Consider the following 26,150-nt stretch of genomic DNA (forward strand, 5'->3'; position numbering starts at 1 on the left):
TGTAAAAAAAAATTAATCATAGTTTTTATTCATAAGTGAATAACGAATGTACTGTAGAAAAGACTTGATTCATTTTTATTCACATATGAATAACGTTTGCTGAAAATATAAAAAAAAAATTATTTTATTTTAAAACTATATCAATATGGATGTCTATTTGTAGAGAATAAAAAATCATGAATTTTGGTATATTTAAAATAATTTTTCGATAAAATTAGCTTCTTAAAAATTAAAAAAAACGAAAAACACTATGTTTTTGTATATATTAAGGTAATGATTAGCATAGTTTAAGGAAATATGTTTTGTTGGAAAACACATGTCTATTTTTTCCCATTTCCGCTGGTACGACGGAGGCTTTTGCGGAAAAAATAAATGAGTAGCTCAGAATGATTCCCCCATTCTCAACCTTTTTTTTTTCTCAATTGAACTCTATATATATATATATATATATATATATATATATATATATATATATATATATATATATATATATATATATATATATATATATATATAATCATTGTTTAAAAAAAAATATCGTAAAAAACATAATAATTTGAAGGATTTTTTTTATAAATTATCATTAAAAGGTTTAATTTTATTATTATAACTTGCAAGTTTCAATTCAAACCTCAATAATAATAATAATAAATTATATTTTTCAACTTTAGGATTTTAGCTCATTATTTATTTAAGAGTTTTGATTTCAAAATCGATAATATAATTTTTTGTTACAGTTTAAATATGTATTTTAAAGAACCTTTTTCCTTTTTGTTCCAAACCTAAAATATAAAAATTCATAAATTCCCTATCTACATTAATATACATGAATAATATATTAAAAAAATTAATTAATATGAGATGACATTTAGTAAGTAATATTTTAATAAAAAAGAAAAAAAATTACAAAAAACAAGTGGAATTTTCTTTTGACAAAATTGCAAAAATGGTCCCCGTGGTATGTATTTTCTTGGGGTTTTAGTCCAAACCCCGGCTTTTTTTGATTCGTGGTCCTTTTAGCCATGTTTGTACGTAAATTTGGTCCCTCGTAAAATTGAAACGTCTATAATGACCTTCTGATATATTTTTTATGTTTTTTCTATTTAATTTAAATGAAAAAGAAAATAAATAATTAGTTTAGGCCCACATCTCTCTCTCTCTCTCTCTCTCTCTCTCAAAATCAAGAACATACCATTTATTGTTGCATCTTCAAAATCATGTTCGTCCTCATACCAATGTCCAAACAAACCTTCATCCCCACCACTAATCTCCCTTCTTCGCTCACCTACTTATCTTCTCCGATTTCCATTAGGGAACACACCCAAATCGCCGACGGTATTATACCCAAATCTTGATTTTTGGTGGTGCTAAAAACAGAATGAAAGCTTCATCCAAAAAAGGCTGATGTTGATTATGAGATAGTGCTGTGATCTTAGGAAGATTGGTGTTATGGTAATAAATAGGAACCCATTTTATTGGTCTTAAGAACCTTAACCCTGATCTGAACCCCAGATGATGGTTTTGATCGGTGAGATTTGTTTTGTTGATATTTTGGTGGGAGAGGAGGTGGTGAAGATGGTTAATGCCTGGATTGGTGAAATGTGTTGGATAGGATAAGTTATGCCGGAATGAGGGTTCAGGTCGATCTTGTATGGTGTTATTGTGAGTTCAAAGTACTCTTCCAGAAATTCCCTAAATCCAAATCATGATGATCTTGTTTAGTTGTTGATGTTGTCCCAGTTGTTGAAGTTGGTTTAGTATTAGGAAGGCTAATCTGGAGAGATAAGTCTGGTTGTGCTGGAAATAGCTCCATTACACCTTCAAACCGGAAATCTTGTGTCTTCTTCCAGCAAGTAATGCAGGTGACAACCAACAGGACCATATATGTTCTTAAACTATATCAATATGGATGTCTATTTGTAGAGAATAAAAAATCATGAATTTTGGTATATTTAAAATAATATTTCGATAAAATTAGCTTCTTAAAAATTATAAAAAACGAAAAAGACTATGTTTTTGTATATATTAAGGTAATGATTAGCATAGTTTAAGGAAATATGTTTTGTTGGAAAACACATGTCTATTTTTTCCCATTTCCGCTGGTACGACGGAGGCTTTTGCGGAAAAAATAAATGAGTAGCTGAGAATGATTTCCCCATTCTCAACCTTTTTTTTTCTCAATTGAACTCTCCATATATATATATATATATATATATATATATATATATATATATATATATATATATATATATATATATATATATATATATATATATATATATATAATCATTGTTTAAAAAAAATATCGTAAAAAACATAATAATTAGAAGGATTTTTTTTATAAATTATCATTAAAAGGTTTAATTTTATTATTATAACTTGCAAGTTTCAATTCAAACCTCAATAATAATAATAATAAATTATATTTTTCAACTTTAGGATTTTAGCTCATTATTTATTTAAGAGTTTTGATTTCAAAATCGATAATATAATTTTTTGTTACAGTTTAAATATGTATTTTAAAGAACCTTTTTCCTTTTTGTTCCAAACCTAAAATATAAAAATTCATAAATTCCCTATCTACATTAATATACATGAATTAATATATTAAAAAAATTAATTAATATGAGATGACATTTAGTAAGTAATATTTTAATAAAAAAGAAAAAATTACAAAAAACAAGTGGAATTTTCTTTTGACAAAATTGCAAAAATGGTCCCTGTGGTATGTATTTTCTTGGGGTTTTAGTCCAAATCCCGGCTTTTTTTGATTCGTGGTCCCTTTAGCCATGTTTGTACGTAAATTTGGTCCCTCGTAAAATTGAAACGTCTATAATGACCTTCTGATATATTTTTTATGTTTTTTCTATTTAATTTAAATGAAAAAGAAAATAAATAATTAGTTTAGGCCCACATCTCTATCTCTCTCTCTCTCTCTCTCTCTCTCTCAAAATCAAGAACAGACCATTTATTGTTGCATTTTCAAAATCATGTTCGTCCTCATACCAATGTCCAAACAAACCTTCATCCCCACCACTAATCTCCCTTCTTCGCTCACGTACTTATCTTCTCCGATTTCCAGTAGGGAACACACCCAAATCGCCGACGGTATTATACCCAAATCTTGATTTCTGGTGGTGCTAAAAACAGAATGAAAGCTTCATCCAAAAAAGGCTGATGTTGATTATGAGATAGTGCTGTGATCTTAGGAAGATTGGTGTTATGGTAATAAATAGGAACCCATTTTATTGGTCTTAAGAACCTTAACCCTGATCTGAACCCCAGATGATGGTTTTGATCGGTGAGATTTGTTTTGTTGATATTTTGGTGGGAGAGGAGGTGGTGAAGATGGTTAATGTCTGGATTGGTGAAATGTGTTGGATAGGATAAGTTATGCCCGAATGAGGGTTCAGGTCGATCTTGTATGGTGTTATTGTGAGTTCAAAGTACTCTTCCAGAAATTCCCTAAATCCAAATCATGATGATCTTGTTTAGTTGTTGATGTTGTCCCAGTTGTTGAAGTTGGTTTAGTATTAGGAAGGCTAATCTGGAGAGATAAGTCTGGTTGTGCTGGAAATAGCTCCATTACACCTTCAAACCGGAAATCTTGTGTCTTCTTCTAGCAAGTAATGCAGGTGACAACCAACAGGACCATATATGTTCCATTTTTAGACCATTTTTCAATATTTGACCGAAATACCCATGTCGTCCTTTTAATGCTTTACACCTCTAGCAAGGATGTCCTAACAATGGATCATCAACATCTGTCTTAGGCGCTGCGAAATGTTCTTGAAGTTGATTAAGAGATTCATGAAGCCTAAACATTCCTTAAGCATTTGTGAGACCTCAATCATGGCGAAGCTTTTGAACATGATATCAATGTGAATGATACATGAGAAGCAAGTGGATTAATCTTGACTGAAGATGCTGAGAAACTTATGAAGCAAAAGGAATGTTGCAGTGACAAATTTCATGAAGCTTGAACTTGAGAGAGAGAGAGAGAGAGAGAGAGAGAGAGAGAAAGAAAGAGAGGGTCCCTTGTTATTTTTTTAATTATTAAAATAAATAATTTAGTATTAGATTTAAAAAGAAATGAAAGAAAAATGAAAAATAAATACCCCAAAGGTATTACAGTCATTTCGCTGTTCAGAGGGACTAAAAACGCAACGAAACTAGCTCAAAAGGACCACTAATCCAAAAAAGTCGGGGTTTGGACTAAAACCCCCCAAAAATACATACCACAAGGACCATTTTTGCAATTTTGTCTTTTCTTTTTTAATTTATTTTTCAAACAATGACATGTATCAAATTTAATGAGAAATTGACATTTGACAAAAATGATATTTATTTATTATAATAGATTCATCTTCTGCAACTATTTGAAATCAAAAACTCATTATATTCACTTAATGTTATCTTTATGTGTGAATCGATTTTACTATATTCTTCTGTTTTAACTTATGAAAAAATTTCATCATGTTGAGGATCTAGAAAAAGCATCCTCATAATGAATTGTTTCTCGTGTGACATCTTGCAAACCTTAAGCCATTCTTGACTTGAAGAAATCATATCCCCAACTTAAAAGAATTGGTGATAGATTATGGATATTCTCTTTTTAATCTTTTCATTCATGGTTCCTAATGGAAGGTTTCAACTTTCAAGGACGAGGTCAATGATACTTGGAATTTAGGGGTGGTGGTAAAACAAAATAAAATAGCATTTTTCCAAAAGAAGTTGCAACTATTTAAAAGCAATCTAAAAGGTTAACATGCATATAAGATGAAATTGCAAGCGAAAAATAACATGGAGATACAAAGGAGGGTGGTTGAGTTTGTCAACCAAATAGATAGTGGAATTACATCTCTAATGATGAGATTGGCCTATAAGTTTCATAATCCGTGAATATAAATTTATCACAATGGTTAATCATCTATCAAAGGTTATTAGGAAGATGGTTACTATCAAACAATATGGTTTTATCAAACAATATGGTTTTATCAAAGATCGTCAAATACTTTATGGTATTTAAAGTGGATTTTGGAGAAAATATATAATTTTATTGAGGTGGGATTACTTGGGTGGAGTGCTAAGTATGATGAGATTTGGAGAAAAATGAAGATTATGTGGCTCGTCTATGGCTTCGATTTTAGTGAATGGTCCCCTGACTTTTGAAATATGATATTAATCGTGGATTATGTTAGTGAATTGCTTTATATCTCCTTTTAAATTATTATGGAAGGTTTTTATGTCACGTTTTAAGAGACTATAATAGAAAAATCTCAAAGATAAAATGAGTAATGAAGGGCTAGTATTTTTCACATTTCCTTTTCGCGGATGATAAGATGTTCCTTGGGACAAGTAGCAAAAAATGAAAGAAGTATTCTTCACGTTCTAAGGTGTTTTTGCTTAGCCTCACGACTCATATTAATTTGACAAAAAAAAAAAAAAAAAATAATAATAATAATAATAATAATAATGGGGTTGTGGGTCGGATTTAAAGTAAAATAAATAGCATCTATTATTAGGTTTTGGACATCTTGGATACCTTTTATATATCTAGGATATTTGATGAGAAGTAAGATGTCAATGTAAAAGGATGGAAATCAATCACCCACAAGTTACTTATGAAATTTCTAATTAGAAAGTTAAGTCACTTTCGATCGGAGGAAGAATTACCCTATTAAAAGTTGTATTGGGAAGCCTCGGTATATACTACTTGTCACTATATCGAACTCTGGAAATGGTCATTATTTTGTTGGAAAGTTTACAAAGTCCATTATGCTTTCAACCAAATGTTGCATTACAAATGGCGTTGATGATTTTTTTTTTTCTAGTCTAATGCTCTTTGGGTGTTTTTTTTATCAAGGCTATTCACAGTCTTCAATAGTTCAATTTGTAAATCACTAATAATCCAAAGGAATCAACTTGGAGTTTTGGAGCGTTTGTTAAAAAAGTTAGGTAATAGTAATTTGACTATTTTGGGAAGGTATTTGATGTGGTAAGATTTTCACTTGTTCGATTAAATCAAGATGTACACTAGTATTTGGTTGGAAGCTAATGTCGCTAACTAAATTAAAAAAGAAATAAGAACAACAAAAAAAACAAAATAGGAAAAAAAAGAATTAAAAACAACAAAAAATCAAATAGGGATGAAATTGGAAAAGGATGAGATGCTTATAGAAAACCCTATAATTTTTTGCATCGAGACAGGGTGAGGATGCGAAAGTAGGTTGGGTAAGACGATTGAAGATCAAACATAAAGCAACCTTCGTGGGTCTACAAGAAATGCAGATGTTAGATTTCTCTAATATTGACGTAAATGGGTGTTGGGACTCTAACAATTTCGATTATGCTGGCGTCGATTCCACCGGGCGTTCTGGTGGTCTTATCTCCATATGGGACACCACTTGCTTCCAAAAATCAGAAGTTATAAAAAATCGTCACTTTCTAATAGTATCTGGTAAGTGTAAGAACTTTGAGAGTAATTTAAATACAATTAACGTTTATGGTGCCCAGTCTTCATCCGAAAAAAAGAAGGTTTGGAGTGAACTACTCAAAATAATCAACGATAGAGCTGGCATGTGGGTTGTATTTGGAGACTTTAATGTTGTGAGAAATGCGGGTGAAAGATGTAACTCTCATTTTTGTCCCTATAGTGCTCGGGAATTCAATTGTTTCATTCAGAGTGCTAACTTAAAGGACTTTACCATGGGTGGCGAGAAATTCACTTTTATGAGCCGTGCAGATGCCAAACTCAGTAAGCTGGACAAATTTCTGGTTTGTCCAAAATTTTTATCATCTTTTCCCCTCAGTGTTGTAACAGCTTTCCCTCGGGAGCTTTCAGATCATAGTCCTATTACCCTAACCTCTACCGAGTCAGATTTTGGACCGATCCCGTTCAAGCTATTTAATTCCTGGCTCCTAATGGATGGTTTTGATCAAATTGTAAAGGACACTTGGGACCAATTTGTTGGATACGGGTCTCCTGATGCGTACTTGGCTGCCAAACTTAGATACTTGAAGGACTCTATTAAAAGGTGGAGGAGAGTTGCGAGTCTTACGGAAAAAAAGGTGTACAATGATACTATGTCTGTGGTTAACAACCTAGTGAAAATTGCGGAGACCAGACCACTTTCTACTGCTGAATTAGATGTCTGGAACACAGGTATCAAAAAAATTGAGGAGTGGGAACTAGGGGTGCAAACGAGCCGAGCCGAGCCCGAGCCTGGTCAGGCTCGGCTCGGGCTCGTTTAAGTTATGTAAGGCTCGAGCTCGAGCTCGGCTCGATTCGAGCTTCTTGTACTGAGCTTGGCTCGAGCTCGTAAATAATTATACAAGCTCAATTTGGGCTCGGGCTCGGCTCGTTTTTTGTCTGACGTGCCTAAATAAGCTTAAGCTCGGCTCGAGCTCGTTAAGAAGCTCATTTACTAATACCCTAAATCCCTAATCCCGAAATATGTTTTTATTTTAATATAAATAATAATAATAAATTATTTTATATAAAGGCTCGTTTAGGCTCGCGAGCCTAATCGAGCTTAGTGACATAAGCTCGAGCTCGAGCCCGTTTAATAAACGAGCTTAATATTAAGCTCGAGCTCGGCTCGGGCTCATTTAAAATTGGTTTTGAGTCGAGCTTTTATCGATCCGATCCCGAGTAACTCACGAGTAGCTTGGCTCGTTTGCACCCCTAGTGGGAACGTCTTAAAACCTTGGACCTGAAACAAAAGGCAAGAGTTAAATGGATCATTAACGGGGATGAGAATAGTAAGTTCTTTCATTGTTACATCAACAACAGAAATAGAAGGAATCTTCTTCACGGTCTCATGATTAATGGGCGCTGGTCAACTGATGTTAATGAGATCAAAGCGGAAGTATTCAGATTTTACTTTAACAAGTTCTCTGAAAATCATGTTTCCAGGCCCAAACTTATTAACCCACAGTTCAAGTCAATCTCAATGATGAAAGCCATTAGAGTAGAATCCCCCATTAGTCTAGATGAGGTGAAGGCTGCGATTTGGGACTGTGGAAGTGAAAAAGCACCAGGCCTTGATGGCTTCACATTCAAGTTCCTTAAAAAATATTGGGACATTATCAAGGGCGATGTGATGAACTTTGTAAATCACTTTGAAAGGTGTGGTTCGTTTGCTAGGGGATGTAATTCATCATTCATTGCACTGGCTCCCAAAACCAAAGACCCCTTATCCTTGAATGACTTCCGCCCTATTAGTCTAATGGGATGCTTGAGTAAGATCATTAGCAAAATACTCTCTAATCGGCTAAAGACAGTTATTGGGAAATTAATTGGTGTAGAGCAGTCTGCATATGTAGAAGGGCGATGTATTCTTGATGGTCCCCTCATAATCAATGAAGTCTGTTCATGGGTGAAGAGGGCTCGTAAAAAACTCCTACTCTTTAAGGTCGACTTTGATAAGGCCTTTGACTCAGTGAATTGGCAATATCTTGACTCAATTCTTGAGCAGATGGGATTTGGTAATAAATGGCGGATGTGGATTCGTGGTTGTTTGAGTTCGTCGAGGGCCTCTGTGCTCATTAACGGTTCCCCGACGAAGGAATTCCCTATATTTCGGGGGGTTCGCCAAGGTGATCCTCTCTCTCCATATCTCTTTATTATTGCTATGGAGGGTTTGAGTGTAGCCCTCTAAACGGCGTGCGATAAAGGCCTCTTTAAAGGTGTCCCGATCCCAAGTAATGGTCCGATCTTATCTCACCTATTATACGCTGACGATGCGTTGTTCTTGGGTGAGTGGTCCCGGAGTAATCTTAAAAACCTGGCTCGTATCTTGAGATGCTTCCATATTTCGTCGGGCCTTAAAGTGAACTATCATAAATTGAAAGTTTTTAGTATTGGAGTCTCTGCGTCTGAAACTGTTCACTGGGCTAACTTACTGGGCTGTGCTACGGGTGCCCTCTCGTTCGATTATTTAGGTGTTCCAGTCGGTGCTAACATGAATATAATCAAAAACTGGAAGCCGATAATTAAAAATTTTCACTCCAAACTCTCCGTGTGGAAGTCTAAATCACTGTCTTTTGGTGGCAGGCTAACCTTACTAAAGTCAGTCCTCGGTAACCTGCCTACCTACTATCTCTCGCTGTTCAAATCCCCAGTGGGAGTTTTAGAGGAATTGGAGAAGATTCGGCGGTCCTTTCTTTGGGGTGGTTGTGATGGGAGTAAGAAAATCCACTGGGTCAGTTGGGAGAAGGTGCTGGTTGCCAAAAGTAATGGGGGTATTGGTGTGGGTTCCATAAAAGCCTTAAACATTGGGCTACTAGTAAAATGGTGGTGGCGACTAAAGAATGATAGCCATTCCCTTTGGGCCCGAGTGATCTCCGGAATACATAACTTATGGAATAAACCCGGTGCATACTTATCTAATCAATCGTGTGTTGGGGTTTGGAATAATATTTGCAGAATTAAACATGCATTATTAGAGTATGGGTTAGATGTCCATGACATATTCAATGTTGTGCTGGAGTCGGGGCAACAAACACTCTTCTGGTAAGATCAATGGTTGGGGTCCGAGAATCTTAAGACTAAATACCCTACCCTATTTGAACTAGAAACAAAGAAAAGATGTAAGGTGTCCGAAAGAATTGTGGATTCGAACCATGTATGGAGTTGGAAGTCTAGACCGGGTGATCTGGGTTTAGACTCTACGGTCTCTGCCCTAACTAGGGATATTATTGATATTCGCCTCGGAACGGGACTAGACCACTGGAGTTGCAAATTATCAGGTGATGGCAGTTACTCGGTCAGCTGTCTCAGAAAGATTGTGGATGTTTCGCAGGTCTACATCCCTGAGACTTCTGTGGTTCTTTGGTGTAAGGTGGTACCCATTAAGGTGACATGTTTTATTTGGAGGGCAGTACAAGCTAGAATTCCAACCACTGTGGCGTTAGACAAAAGAGGTATTGCAGTAAATTCCTTGCTGTGTTGTTCGTGTATTGGGGCGGTTGAATGTTCAGAACACGTTCTTATGAACTGTCCATTTGCGACTATGATCAGGAATAATATATTGGGTTGGTGTGGATTATCACATGTTCAGGACTCTTTGAAGAATTCTTATGATCTTCTTCAATTGGCTAGCACAAGATGGAACTGCAAAAAGAAAAAGGAAAGGCTGGTGGTGATCTGCTATGGTTTGCTGTGGAATTCATGGAGATTCAGAAATAAACGCCTATTCCAAATGGAGGGGACTTCACCATCTTATGGTATCGATTGCATAAAGTTAATGGTTTTTTACTGGTTGGAGCATAGAAGTAAGAATAGTATTTGAAATTGGGAGGAGTGGTTAATCTCTCCGTTTTCTGATTTGTAATTTTCAATTTGTTTTGTATTGTTTGGTCCTTCATCTAGTTCCTTGCTAGGTGAAGGCTCCAGTTTTTTAATATATTTGCTGTTTCAAAAAAAAAAGTAAATAACTGACAAATAATTCATATCTTCCATGACGAGAAGTCATAAAGTGGTATAAATAATTGTACCATGTGCTCAATTGGGTGTACTTTTCCGATCATCGATAAAATAAATTTTGTTAATTTAATTTCTATTTTTGAAAAGGTAGCCCTTCAAATTTCAACATAAAAGATCATTGCAACTTTGACATACGATAACATGTTACGATGACGATATATATATATATATATATATATATATATATATATATATATATATATATATATATATATATATTCTTAGATTATTCTATTTTAACTAATTATTGTGTGGATATAGGAATAATTGTGGGCCAATCATTTTACTTATTTTAATAAAGTGATTAATACATAGTATTGAATTAAATATAATTGAAGAATACAATCTAATTTAATTACGAATTATAATTCTTTAGACGTTCTGACAGAATATGTTTATGTGTATATTCAAAAATAAAAATATTTTTGAACCATAAAATAATAAAAATATTGTTAAATTTATTTCTTGATCATGACTTTAAAAACTTCTTGTGGCATAACAAATTCTTAAACCAACAATTGAAAAATAAAAACAAAAATTACATTAATTCTTATAGAATACAAGTAACAGTTGCTAAGAATTACATTTATTGTTAAAGAATAAAACTAAAAAAAATTCAAATCATGAAAGAAAACATCAAAATGTAACAAAGACACTAATACATTTTAAAAGAATAATGTTGCTAAAAATCACTTTCAATTTTATGGTCCGTTCTTCAAGCATCAACTTTTGTGAAAATAAATCTAATTGTAGTTTAGAATCCAATAATGCATTAGCAAATGAAAAATAAAAAACTAAATTCCTTTGGAAAAATATGCGGACTTGTGAATTGCACCAAAACCAAACCAAGATTTTGTAGAACATGCATAAATCAGTGAGAAAATATTCATATTCCATTCCAAAAGAATTGAAATTCGTGATTCCATTTCAACAAAATTGGAATTCAAGATTCAATTACCGTATACATTATGTTGGAATTACCAAAGAAGTTTTACTTAACCTTATCATTATGTGAAAGGAGAGTTTCTTGGCCCAACTCATCATGGCGCAATGTAGCAACATGGTGCAAAGAAAGGAGATTATTGGAAAAATAAATAAATAAATGTCATGATTTTAATCAACAACATACAACTGATTATGAAAAAAAATTACAATATTTCCCTCTGATTTCAGATAGATCGCCAGTGAGTTCATAGCTGACAGAGTAATAGAAGTAGAGGCTGGATGCAAGAACATCAATTGTTCTTCTGTTCAGGTTTTTTAGATGGGTAATGCTTGCTGAGAAACAAGATGTAACGCCCGCAGATTCGGGCTAGTCAATTTAGAGATGATAAGTGTCAAGAATGACTTTTTGATAGATGGTTATTCAGAATAAATAATCTTAACTAAGTTGTAGTATATGTCACAAGGTTTCCGTACATATAAAGAACGCCAAAATCTGAGTTATAACGAAGAAGTAATGACCTGTCGAAGTTTCGCGACAAAACGGGCACGACACCGGGAATCGTAAAAGGTGAGTTTACAATAAAGTACTTTTTAGCCTTAATGATCTAAATACAAGTTGTAGAGTACGTCTCCACCTACGCGTGGATATAAAGAACGTCAAAAAAAGAGCTCGTATGCAAAAGTTACGACCTTCCAAAGATACAACCGTGTAAAAGCATGACACGTGTCAGAAACCCTAATTTGACTGAGCTCACGACGTGAGCATAGAAATTTACGACGTGAGGAGTCAAACGGATACTAATCGAGCCTAGAAAAATACCTAGGAAGTCTAAGGGATGACTCTTGGAAGCTCACGACGTGAGCATATCATTCTCACGGTGTGAGAAGTCATCCGGACACATTTCGGAGCTATAAACGCAAGTGGAAAGTTAACGGGGTGATCAGGCATGGCTCACGACGTGAGCATGTGTGGATCACGACGTGAGAGAGCCCAAATCATCCTATATATAGCCATTTCAACCCTAGGCTTCATTACACTTTCTACTTTCATTTTCTCTCGTTTTCCGAAGGCCGTTTCCCTTCCCGAGCCCGACGATCACGAACCACTGACTGTTTCTAGTTATATTCTATCCAATCACACTACTAAAGTGCATGCATAATTACTTTCATCTTACGCATAGTGACATAGATATTAAGTATTTGATATAAATTACGTGTTATGTGTGCATATTATTTGTGTTCATGATATCTATGTTGGATGAATGATTTATACATGTTTAAATGATTTAAACTGTATATATATATTTTATATCTACGAATATGTTTGGTAGAACGTGGGTAGATAAATAATGAGGGATGAAAGATGATATAGATGAATATTAGCAGTTGCGCCATAACCTGTAAGTGTTTTTGATTAACGTGTTTAGCAGATGTACTCTAAATATCCTGGCAGTTGCGCCTAAAGGATAATATCGGCAGCTACGCCAAATAGAGAATATCATAAACTTGGCAGTTATGCCTAAAGGATAATATCGGCAGATGCGCCTAATAGAGAATGTCATAATCCTAGTAGTTGTGCCTAAATGATAATATTGACAGTTGTGCCTAATAGATAACATTGGCAGTTGTGCCATAAGCAACGATGGACTTCGTGCCTATTCCTTAGGAGAATCCTTAGGAATGAAAAATTGAATGATAAATGATTCTTAGGGTAGATTCTTAAGGAATAAAGAAGATAATGGGGATGGGTAATTGTGTTGATTGTTTGATGATTAAACATAATAATTATATTATTGTGGGTTGAAAACCCTATGTACTCACCAGGTTTCCCAACCTGACCCACTCAGTCTATTTGTATCACAGGTATCGATACGAAGCTACTTTACACTGACAGATTTAAAGAAGATGTAGATCACTAGTGTAAATAAATGTAAGGTCTGTTTATGCTTATGTTTCAGTATTGACGATGACATCCTAAAGTTCAGATATGAACAAAATATATTTCTTTGAAAATCCTTTGATAATATATTTATTATGTTTTTCTGGGAACAAATTCCGCAATATATTTCTTTAAAAATACACTCTGATTTTCAAATAAAGCATAAACAAATCGGTCTTTTTTGTCCGTGAAAATAGGGGATGTCACACAAGACTTGGCCTTCATGTAATTAAGTATACTAAGTGATGTTAGTTAGTTGGCTATAGAGATTTATGTAGAACTTGGAAGGGTAAAATAGGAAAGTTAAAGATGTCGGCCTTGTTGTATTTTTTTGATCAATTAAAAAGATTAAGACAAGCAAGTAACAATAGATTTCAAGCTCTGGGGAATGCTTCACGGTGGTTTGAGTTGCAGATGATGCAGTGTCAACTTCCATGTCATTCTCATCATCCTTTAGAGAACAAATAAATCATCAAGCAATTGAATTAAACTGAGATTTATCAAAATTTATTCTTAATTCAATTTTAGTTTATTTCATTCCTTATATATCTAGAAACTCTGATTGTCATACATGAGATAAAATGAGATACAATTGATTGTGTGTCTAAATGTTCATCCAGAAATTTGTATCTACTCTATAGTTGATGATTTGTAAATTTGTACCCTAATCATCTATGAGTTTATCTTCAAAATCACAAGGCATTGCATAGTCGGGGAAATTAAGAACATAAATGTCCAACTCTGTTCTCTCAACTATTCAATATATAAAAGGTTTGTTTTCATTCAACATTTTGTACTTCATGAACACTAAACAGCTAAATAGTATAAAAAAAAGTTGTCTTTCATGATACATAGCAGAGAAGCTAAACTTTGGGAGATATGAAGATAATCTAGTATGTGCTTCGGATCCAGGTGCAAGAGCAACATTAAGGAACGAAGAGATTATAGAAACCTTTAACTTCCTCCTCGATGAGTCTCCTAATGATCCCTCTTCCGTCGCCGATTAGGACGAATTTAGTGAATCGGACGCCGATTGAGGGTGGAGATGTTTTACTGACGACCATAACAGCGAATGACAGGTGGAGATCGGCGACAACAGCAAACGATGGTAGTGGCGATCTTCTTTGGGCGTTGGTTGATGGAACTCTCCGTCTGTAGTACCTCTCCCTCCGTCATTAAGTGGCTTCTAGGTTCTGTGTTGTTGGATGACGGGGATGAAGAGTTGAAGGGGAAGACAGCGGCAACAAAAGCAGCTCTGGCTAAGAGGGGGATGGATTTAATCTAGTGATTTTGGGGAGACGTATATTTATCTGTTTTAGAGCTAGGGTTAGGGACGATCATCGATAATTTTAAATGGGATAGAATACAATGATTGTTGATTGTCTTAAAAAGGGATAAAGGTAGGTCAAAGTAATTATCATAATTATAGAAGTGTATTTGTAGAAATTATTAAATTACTAAATTACCCTCATTTATTTGTTTGATTATTTATTTGTTTTTTAAATTTTGATTGATTCACAATCAACCATACATCCACACAATAATTAGTTAAATATAAATAAAATAGGGAAATGTTTTAGCTTTTGATAGATTGAAATCCTTGATTTTTCCCCCATTTTCGCTTTTTTTACATGTTTACGATAATATTTTGGTTTTACATAATTTTTTTTAGAAAAAGTCTCTACTTTTTTTATTTTAATTTTTTTTGCAAAAACCCTCAACATTTTCTTTTTTTCTTGAAAAATCCATCACATTGATAAACTTGTTTAGGTTTTCCTAGATGCAAAAAACTCAAGGCAGTGGAGGATTTAGGTTTGGATTTAGTTGCTCGGTTTTTTGGGTTGTAGTGAAAGTTTTTTTGGTTGTCGACTTGTCGTGTATGTGATTTTGCTTTTGAGTTTTGTTCAAACTGAGTTTTCCCCAATTTTGATTCTACACATTCGAAAGGATGAAATTACATTTATAGTTTGTGTTTTATCTGGTTTGAACATTGAAGGGGTTTTAGCACTAATAGTTTTGTTGCAGTTTATTTTAGAGTGTGCTTTTATGGGTATTTCTAAAACCATTTCAAGGTTTTTTTTAGTGTTGGTTAAAATATCTTCTTTTTTTTTCAGTATACTGTATACGTGATTTCTATTTATATAAATGTTTTTTTTAATAAGCGATAAGTGTGTTGTAATCTTTATAAACAAGACACCAATCAAATATGTACCAATTAAAGATTATGAGTAACAAGTGATTGTCTTAAGTAATAGTTCATATAGTAGTCATAAAGTGCTATACATAATTGTACAATGTACTCAATTGGGTGTACATTTCCAATCGTCGATAATATAAATTTTGTTATTTTAATTTCTATTTTTTAAAAGGTAGCCCTTCTAATTTAAACATAAAAGATCATCGCAACTTTGACATACGATAACATGTTATGATGACGATAGGCCCAAGTTTAGTTTTCATAGAGAAAGTTTGGGCTGACTCTGGATTAACGGAATAATTCAGCTGTTCTGAATTTGAATCTCGAATCTAATTGTTATTCAATAAATTACTAAAAGTCTAAAATGATGGGTAAAAAAACAGCCTTCAATTCTTTAATTTTAACTTTACGAAAGAGTAAGTTTAAAGTGTTAAGCTGTATTTACGTTTATCTTAAATGTGTGATAATGGGTGTTTTTGTTAGTCATATTATACATCGTCTTCTTGATGTTACTTATCATAATGTTTGACATTCTAACTGATAGTTGAAAAACTAAATATTAACTGAAAAACTAACCGATAAAAAATAACATTTAGTAAAAATTAATTGATAAGGTAGTTGAAATATATAAAATGACATAAAAGACATTTAGATGTATATTTTTTATAATTAATTAAATGTATATTTGTGGCTCGCAAATACAACCTAATTCTTCAAGGGCAAAGTAGTTTTTTAGGTAAGACAGGGACTGAGCATGTAACAAAAACAAATAGTAGAGACCTTCCGAATTAACAAAATAAATTAGGAACCAAACACGTAAATAACCCAAAACCATAGGGACCATTCGTGTAATTTACTTTAAAATTACATTCCTCGGCGTATCCACTACATCATCTAGATTCGATTGAAGGTGTTTTGTGGTGGTTTAAAGAAATTTAAGTTCCGAATATGACATTTTTGGATAAAGTGTTATGATTTGGGTTATGTTTCAAATATTATTCTCCTTATTTTAAGTTTGTCCAATTTTGGTTGGGCTTTGTTTCAAGTGTTTAAGTTTAGTATATGAACGTTATTTACAAAAAAACAACGATCGATGGAAAGATAAAGTTGGAAAAAGAATTTATGAAGGGGCATGTTATTTTAAATTAGATAATAGAAAAATAAAAGGTAATAAAAATTAAATAGAGGTAAAATAATAGAGACGAACCAAGTAAAAAATTAAAAGAGAAATTAAATTACCTCTTTCATTTTATTTTCTACAAATGTATCTACCCAATAAAATTATGACAAGTGTCATTATTCTTATAGTAATATAATAAAATATATATATAATAGAGACTAACTACATATACCATTTATATACTATTTTTTTCAACTATTTTTATAATAATATAAGAAAGCGTGCATCCATTGCTAAACTTGGAACTGATTATTTTTAACATTTGATTGACTTATATATATGGATATTTCAACATAAAACACCTTTTACTTTTTTGGATTACGTCATTATACAGTTGAATTTCATTCTTTAAAGATTCCATTTTCATGTGTTTCCGTTGTTTAGAGAAAAAAATACAAAAAAATATTAATATATTTAAAAAGGATAATGCCTTGATAGGGTAATATACTTTTTGAAATTTACATATTTAGTCTTTATTTATTATTATTTTTTTTATAAAATAAACTCTTATACTTTATTTTTTGTAACGATGCAATCCTTGTGACGGTATACCGGTCATATATAAATATTTTTTTTAGGAAAAATGACTTGATAGGGTAAGATACTTTTTGAATTGTATACATTTAGTCCTTATTCTTTTTTTTTTGTAAAATAAACCCTTATGCTTTATTAGTATGTACACATTAGGTCATTTTCATCGGATTCTACAGGTTTTGCTGATATGGAAGCACAAATAGCACTAAATAGCAATTAATTAGCTTAGTCACCGGATGTGGGTGATCCTCCAACAACAAGAAAAGGGCGGCAACCCTTCTTTTTCTCGTCTCTCTTCCTTCCGGTCGAACAGCAACAGCCAAACACCCTTTACCTGTTGTGTTTCTCCGATCTATCTCTCGTTGCCTCCATCTTTAAGATATGTTGCCAGAAAAAGAAGAAAGAATCGATGAGGGGGCTACCAGAGCAGCTCCTCCCCGCCAACTACCGTCTCTACTTCCTCTTGCCTCCCCTTTCGACCTTGTTGTTTTTGTCATCATTCCTCATTGCTACCAGTGATGTGTAGGAACACACAAAGGAGTCGCCGGAGATCAGGGTTCTTCCTATTTTTCATGATGAATAAAAGTTGGAAAAATCTCGTTGTGGATATGTGGATGCCACCTGAGTATTTCATTTCAACAAAATAAAAGAAAGAGAAAATGACTTGATAGGGTAAGATACTTTTTGAAATGTACACATTTAGTACTTTTTTTTGTAATATAAACCCTTCCACGTCAGCAAAACTTGTAAAATCCGGTGAAAATGATCTAATGTGTACATATTAATAAAGTATAAGAGTTTATTTTACAAAAAAAATAAAATAAAGACTAAATGTTACATTTCAAAAAGTATCTTACACTGCTCAAGTCATTATCCTGGTTTAAAACTCAATTGTCATATATTTTACTATAGATAATTAATGATCAAATATCTAAACTAATTTTAATAAATTTAACTAGAGAAGCCGAAATCACAATAAACCTTAATATCTAATCAAATATCTTTTTTTTTTCAAAAAATAAAAATCTAATGAAATGACGAAACACAGAAATATGACAAGATGATTTTGCCGTTTTATCTTGACAAAAATATTACGTATTCAATTTAAGACAAAAGCAACGAAAAAAAAAAACAGATTTTTTTTAATGTACATGAAGATATAGGAAAAAAAGTCAAAAAAGAACACAGCATGGTGAAATAAGATAAATCATAAATGGAAATTGGCAAGAGACAGTTTTATGTTCTTCGTTCTTACCTCATAAAACTGACGTGGTTTTAAGACTTTTAAAATATACTTATTTAAAAATACTATTGTTTTATTCTATATAGAGATAGAGATATTTATTATATAATAACAATTGACAAGATACGATGACACTTTCCTTTTATTTTATATGATTTTCTTTGTCGTATTCTCTTTGGTACTTTTTTTTTTTATTATATTTATTATATAGAGATAGAGATATTTTATTTGATTTTAAAATATCAATTTTCTAATGGATTAATCTTGGTATAGATAGTCTTGGATTTGTATTATTTAGAATCCGAAATCATGATATTCAAATTTGTTGAGCTTAACTTACCATCTTCAGCCATAGATTTGATTCCAATTTGTTAGGAATCAACAAAACAAAGTTAAACAACTTCACAAAAACAATAAACAATTTCTATAAAACACACATAATAAACTTACGAAAAAACAGTATTTGAACACCGTATTTAACATGATTCAGTCTTGTTAAAGCTATAAAACTACGTCACATTTGGCAGTATTTCTACGTAACTTTTAGGCAATTGGATGATATCTTTACACCAAAATGGGCCTTTTGACTTTTAAGATCATGGATTCAGTTAAAACTTATTCCCAAAATACTCCCGACAAACTTTTATAAAACTTCTATCGTTTATAAAAATCACTATTTTATTAATAAAATGTGAAACCTTAACAACACTCATAAATATTTCTTTTTCCAAAAATCATAACAAATTATAATGAACTTCGATAATTGATATAAAAAATTTCCATTACGATTTTATAACAATTTCCCATTTTTGTATTAGTAACTATACTTAAAATTTTCAATAAATAGTTTATGGAATTATGTGTGGTATGAATAATGATGCTTTGGCATGCTTCCGGAGATGATATTCAATCTTGAAAAATCTTTAACTAGAATGAAAATATTCATTATCAATCTTCATGATCACTTATTCAACGAAGTCCCTATGAAAGCACGTCCAAATGCATTCCAATCTCGAAGTGAATCTCCCATTTGTCGGGTTATCCAAAATATATTTTACTAAATATCTGTACACCACATAAAAATGTTAGTAAAACAATAAGATTTGAGTTTCATGTTTGTTACCAAAATCCAATATTGATACATATTTGGTTACTTATAGATTATTGGTTTTTACATTAGGATAATTATTATAGGCTGTCATCATCAAATCCCTTAACAAAATTTAGAACTAACATACTTTGACTATTTTACGGTTTTTTACTTTTTACCTTTTTGTAACATTGAACAAAATTCCCATACTCATCTAGTTTTTAGTATAGTTTACCCATGTAGGTTTGGACTACATTTGTAATATTTTAAGATCGAATGATAAAGGTAAATCTGTCTTAGACCATTACAATAAATATTGTCTTCGTAGAAAAAAAAAATTAGCACATATGACATGAAAGAAACAATGTATTATTGAGAAAGAAAAGTAGAACAATCAAAGGCCTTACACAAATCATCTATGAAGATATTATCAACTATCAAGACAAGACCTTTGGGCTTAAGTTCAAGAAGTCCTACAATGTGCTCAAGAGTCGAGGCTTGTGAAATGTGAACTATGAAGAGTGCAAACAATGAAACAACCTCTAGGAATAGTGAAGATTCAAACCCCATGCAAATGGTATGCAATCCGCATATTATGTCTAACAAGATAGACATATAGAGATGTGAGTTTACCAAAAATATACTACTAAACTTAGATTTTTAAATAATCGAACAATTTGGTAGATAAAATTTAGGGATGTTACATGTTCAATCTATAAATAGTATATAATATATTTTTGCACATATTAGTTTTCTTAAAAGTTCTATTTTTAGACAAACCACAATATGAAAAACCATGGGCGTAATTAGGCGTGTGAGCATCCACAACAGTGGAAATAGTCAAGTAGGTCTAACGTGTTCACTTTGATCATTCGTCAATTCTTGAACACCCTTATAAAGGAGCTGGCATTTATGAAAGTCAACGACTAAATTAATAGGAAAGAATTGAGTCTTTAAAGATCAAAAAGCTACACAATCTCAAATTATTTTTTCATTTCATTTATTCATTCAATAGTTATTAGTAAACAGTATGATCAAGATCAAGAACTGCTTTCGCGAAATCACCAAACCCTGTCACTCCGATGCCAAAGGTAAAATTCCGTAATACCCATTTGAAACCAGCATCAAATTTTGCATTTTTTAGGCGTTTCCCCAAAAGGGTTTTGATTAATTTGTGTTTTCGTCTGCTAATTTTTCTGGGTTTTGTAATTGGTAATGAGAAGGTGTAGAAGAATATCCAGAAAAGGTTGGTGCTCCTCAAGAACAGAAGATTTTCACATTTCAAACCCTAATTTCCGCAACAAACAATTTCGAACATAAGCTTGGTCAAGGGGGTTTTGGCCCTGTTTTCAAGGTTCGATCTTTCACTTAATTACTTATTGAATTCATAATTTGAAGTCTGAAGATAAACACTCGATTTTGAAATTTCTTTCGAACAAACGTGTGTCTCTTCAACTTCAATGATCGATTGAGACTTTGATGATAATCGATCTATAATTATTATAGTGAGTTAGGGATTCTTATCGATTCAATTTGGTAATTTCAATCTAACTTCAATGGTTTTAAGATTTTCAAAATGATCAAATCTTTGATTATTGTAATGAATTTGTTGTATGGATGTGTAGGGGAAGTTGGATGATGGAAGGGAGATTGCTGTTAAGAAACTTTCGCAAACCTCAAAACAAGGAAAAAGGGAATTTACAAATGAAGCCAAATTATTAGCAAGAATACAACATAGAAATGTTGTAAGCTTATTGGGATATTGTGCATTTCCTGAAAAGCTTTTGGTGTATGAATACGTAGCTAATGAGAGCCTCGACAAGCTTCTTTTCAGTATGTTCTCTTCTCCTTTAATTTTATATCATTTACATGTGTCTTAAATAAGAAATTTGTTATCATTTGATTGAAAATTATCGATAAATTTTCTCTTATTTTGAAAACGATAAGTATTTATTTTAATGGTATTTTCATATTTTGATTTTTATCGTTTTAGAATCAGCAAAGAGAGATGTACTCGATTGGAAGCGAAGATATTCCATAATTAATGGTGTAGCACAAGGATTGCTTTATCTTCATGAAGACTCACATGATCGCATCATTCATAGAGATATAAAGGCTAGCAATATTTTATTAAATGAAAAATGGAGACCAAAAATTGCTGATTTTGGAATGGCAAGATTATACCCTGAAGATAAAACTCATGTTAACACTCGTGTAGCTGGAACCAAGTATGTTTTTAACATTTTTAATTTAATAAAGTTTATGTCTTTTTGGATTCTTTAATCAAAAACATGTTTTTATGTTTTAAGTACATATATAATAAGTTTGATTAACGACAAAAATGACAAAAATGGTGTGGTCCATTTAACAAAGTGATAAATTACCATGCATCAATTTTGCGATTTTGCAAATTATAAAATTGCTTTTTCAATGTTCTCCACCGTCAAAAACCTTAAAATTTTGAAAAAAAAAATAATCAATATTTTGCGAAATAATTATGTATCGTTTTTTACTAAAGCATGATTGCATTTCGTAAAAAAAAATGTATTTTAAGTTTTCTTGTAGCCTATTATCGGGCCCATTGCTAAATAGGTGGTTAAAAAGTTAAAAGGGTCAAAAGGGTGAAAAAGATGGTTAATTTATTAACGTAACCACTTTTTTTTTTTTGTCATTTTTGTTACTTCTTATATTATTATAAAGGGTCACATACTCACATATTAAAAGTAGAAAAACTTTAAATTTTTAGTCATGGTCTAATACATGCCAAACACAGTATAATCTATATAATTTGTTCTTTTTATTTTATGCTAACCAAACAAGGTGTAACGTTTTTTTTTTTTTTTTTCTTTTTTGTGAATATAGTGGATATTTGGCACCAGAGTATGTGATGCATGGTAATTTATCAATAAAGGCGGATGTATATAGTTTTGGTGTAGTGGTTCTAGAGCTCATTAGTGGTCAAAAAAATTCTACATTCAATCTAGATCCCGAATGCCAAAATCTACTTGATTGGGTAAGTATTTATTTATCTTATATTGTTTTAAAAGTTTTCAAAAATCAACTAGGATAAATTCTTGATTTGTGGCTTAAAATTCAAGATTCTTGTAGGCATATAAGCTCTACGAGAAGGGCAAAGGCATGGAAATTATGGATTCAACACTTGCCACGTCAGCAGACCCTGACCAGGTGGCAACATGTACACGCATCGGACTACTATGCACTCAATCTGACCCTAAACTACGGCCCACCATGCGCCATGTGGTGGTGATGTTATCCAAGAAATCGGGTGTTCTTGATGAACCTACAAAACCTGGATACCATGGGACAATGGATAGAAGACCACAAAGATACTCTGCTTCATCTTCTTCCACCGCCACAAATTCTCGTTCTTCTAAGTCCACCACCACCACCACCACCACTGCCGCCGCGGGTGCCGCTAGCACTTGGGGGAATGTGGCGTCAACTTCAAATCCTACTCAAACTGATTCAAGATTTGTGAATTCTGTATTGGATCCTTATGGAAAACGACCTATGGAAGGTTAAAGATTGGTTTTATTGTTGTAGATTAGATTGTTGGAGTTTGTCTTTTTTTTTTTTTTTTTTTTTGTATAGAAGTGATTAAATGTAAATTTTAGGAAGGAGGATGTGATGTTGAGAAAAGTTTTGAGATTTATGTATATACGGATTAAAGTTCGGATTCAAATCTGTTAAGATTACTTTGATTATGTTTCAATTATTTAAGCAAACTCAACTGCGTCATAGGATGTGTATGTATATGTATATTATGGTAATATGGTTGATGCTCTTTGCTTTTGCTAGTTGTGTTTGTATACATGCAAATTGCATAAATGGTGATGTGAAAGATCACAAAATTAATTTTTTTTACAAACACGGTCCTTATGGTTTCCAAGACTTGTGTGGATGGTCTTTTTTGTTTTAGTGTGAGGGTAATTTGGTATTTTCACATAGTAGAGACTGAATTTGTAACCATAGATAAACTATAGAGACCATTTATGTAATTTTATCTATATGTTATGTTTGCTAGTTTGTGACTTTTATACCTGCTATTTTTGTGTTTAACCCTTGTAGTATATATATATATATATATATATATATATATATATATATATATATATATATATATATATATATATATATATATATATATATATATATATATATATATATATATATATATATATATATATATATATATATATATATATATATATATATATATATATATATATATATATATATATATATATATATATATATATATAAGATTTTCTACATGTGGATATGTATGATTATGGGTTCTTTCCACTCCTTGTGATTGGATACTGAGGTTGTCTGGTTAGAGTTTTTCTAATATGTCTTTGTGGCAGCTGGCATTAGTAATATTTAGTTGTGAAATAGTCGCAACATCTTTTTTCATAGAGGTTAAACAAATCTAGGGTTCATGAGCTTCTAAGCTTCTAAGAAAATATAAGCTTCAATTCAAGAAACCACAAGGAGCGTTGTTGATAAGTTAGTGAATCATTACTAGAATCTAATATAGACACAACTGATGTAACAATAAATCATACATTTTCAGATTTGGAGAGTATTCCAAACCTTAAATGTGAGATGAAGAGAATAGCAAGAGATGATATCTTCTGGTGATCGTTTGATGTAATAAGACTAATATCAAATTTACTCTTCTTAATTGGGAACTAGGAACATTTGGGAACCGACAAAATGCAACACGACCAAACTCTTGACAGTTGAGAAGTTTTTTCTCATTGGAACACGCATTGAAAAAGTTTCCCTTTTCTCTACACTTATAGCAAGTGATGTCTTCAATTGTCATTGTCCTTGAATTTTCACCTCCATTTATTTCTTCATTTCTCTTTTTCCTATTTTCATAATGGTTCTCATTTCCTGAATTTCCTTTGTTTTTCGCATTTATTGATATGATTCTCTAGCTCTTCATTATCTTGTTTTTCGTAAGACTATTCAATCTTTTTTGCCTTATGCATTGCAATGGGAAGTGTAGTGACTTTACTTACAAATATATGATAATTTCGTCTTAGTCCTTTAACATACCGATTCACCTTTGTATCATTATTTGACACCGTCTTCTTGCTAAACTGGTTGAATTGAGAAACTTCATATTGTATTCCAAATCTCTTTTTTACTTTGGTATATATTAGGGGTGTGCAAAAAACCGCATAAACTGCCCACACCGTACGAAACTATACCGCATAATACGGTTTAGAATTTCGCGATGCGGTTTGCGGTTCGTAATTTTGTCAAACCGCATTAGGCGGTGCGGTTTGCGGTTTATAGTAATCAAACCACGATTCAAACTGTACCGCATCGTATTAATAAAAATTATATATATATATATATATATATATATATATATATATATATATATATATATATATATATATATATATATATATATATATATAAGTCAGAACAACCTAGCAATACATTATATGGGTTTTTTTTTTCGTAATATCTATGCCTTTTAAAGGATATGCAATATAATTAATAAATTTTGAAAGTGTTTAAATGGAATGATTAACAACAAAAGTTATAAATTGGAATAGCTTATCAAACAGTACACAAACCGCATAATGTGGTTTAAAGTTTTAGCGGTGCAGTTTCAAAAAAATCAAACTGCATGTGCGGTGCGGTGCGGTTTTTAGTTTCAACTCTAAGTCATACCAAACCGTACCGCGAACACTCTTAGTGTGTGTGTGTGTGTGTGTATATATATATATATATATATATATATATATATATATATATATATATATTACAAACCTTACTATTTTCTAAAATAGATTTAAGACGTCCAAATGTTTAAGCTAATAACACAACAAACAATCAATAAATTACAAAATACAATGCATTAAATACAAGTGTAAAATTAATATTGAAACATTCAAACCTAGATTCTTATCTTACCCAATATAGAGGATTTAAATTTAAAAGAAAAGAATGTACTTTTTGACTAAGTAAATCATAATCGACAAAAGTAAAAAAAAAAGTCAAGATAAGAATGCATATACAGAGAATTAAGGAGATAATCTTGGTAAAAGCTGACCAAGTATCCCCTCGCTCTCTACAAATTTAATCCATATCTTGACTACTTATTTATATCTCCCATATGAAACGACAATCTCTTAATTTTCTCTCTAAATTTCGTCTCTCCAAATCTCCAAGAATACGACCGCCACCACAACTCCCCTCCACCATCACCACTACCACCTTCCTTTTCCATAACCAATGACACCACCACCTTCACGACCACCATTTGCAACTACCACCGCATTTCTCCGTCACCACCAGGTCCACCACCACCTCTGAGAAAACCCTAGATCCAAAAGGTATTGTCACCACCATCATCTACAGTTGCTATCATCAAGCTCTCCATTTTCTTACTAATTCCACCCCATTAGTTACCACACACACAAAAATGTACAAAACCACCATCGACATCTTCAAACGAACATCATCGATTTCTTTTCCTAATTCGT

At 32.2% G+C, this 26,150-nt stretch overlaps 2 protein-coding genes across 2 annotated transcripts; both read left to right on the forward strand.

Annotated features, from left to right (window-relative positions):
- Nucleotides 1–6,285: 6,285 nt before the first annotated feature.
- Nucleotides 6,286–7,959, forward strand: LOC111881445 (uncharacterized). Its single transcript, XM_023877839.1, has 2 exons — nt 6,286–7,165; nt 7,919–7,959. The coding sequence occupies exons 1-2, from the start codon at nt 6,286–6,288 to the stop codon at nt 7,957–7,959; spliced, it is 921 nt and encodes a 306-aa protein (XP_023733607.1).
- A 12,531-nt stretch (nt 7,960–20,490) lies between these two features.
- Nucleotides 20,491–23,372, forward strand: LOC111881449 (cysteine-rich receptor-like protein kinase 43). The gene is made up of 6 exons (XM_023877843.3): nt 20,491–20,708; nt 20,841–20,971; nt 21,243–21,450; nt 21,611–21,845; nt 22,480–22,630; nt 22,726–23,372. Exons 1-6 carry the CDS (start codon nt 20,648–20,650, stop codon nt 23,158–23,160), a joined length of 1,221 nt encoding a protein of 406 aa, XP_023733611.1. The 5' UTR covers nt 20,491–20,647; the 3' UTR covers nt 23,161–23,372.
- Nucleotides 23,373–26,150: the final 2,778 nt, after the last annotated feature.

This window comes from Lactuca sativa, chromosome 8, assembly GCF_002870075.4.
Source record: "Lactuca sativa cultivar Salinas chromosome 8, Lsat_Salinas_v11, whole genome shotgun sequence".
Classification (NCBI taxonomy): Eukaryota; Viridiplantae; Streptophyta; class Magnoliopsida; order Asterales; family Asteraceae; genus Lactuca; species Lactuca sativa.

Excerpts from the sequence above, each read along its gene's own strand:
- LOC111881449 (XM_023877843.3), top strand. The coding sequence starts at position 20,648 with ATGATCAAGATCAAGAACTGCTTTCGCGAAATCACCAAACCCTGTCAC. Across the intron at positions 20,709-20,840 it reads CTGTCACTCCGATGCCAAAG|GTGTAGAAGAATATCCAGAA; the intron begins GTAAAATTCCGT and ends GGTAATGAGAAG. Across the intron at positions 22,631-22,725 it reads GCCAAAATCTACTTGATTGG|GCATATAAGCTCTACGAGAA; the intron begins GTAAGTATTTAT and ends AGATTCTTGTAG.
- LOC111881445 (XM_023877839.1), top strand. The coding sequence starts at position 6,286 with ATGCAGATGTTAGATTTCTCTAATATTGACGTAAATGGGTGTTGGGAC. Across the intron at positions 7,166-7,918 it reads ATTAGATGTCTGGAACACAG|GCCCAAACTTATTAACCCAC; the intron begins GTATCAAAAAAA and ends TCATGTTTCCAG.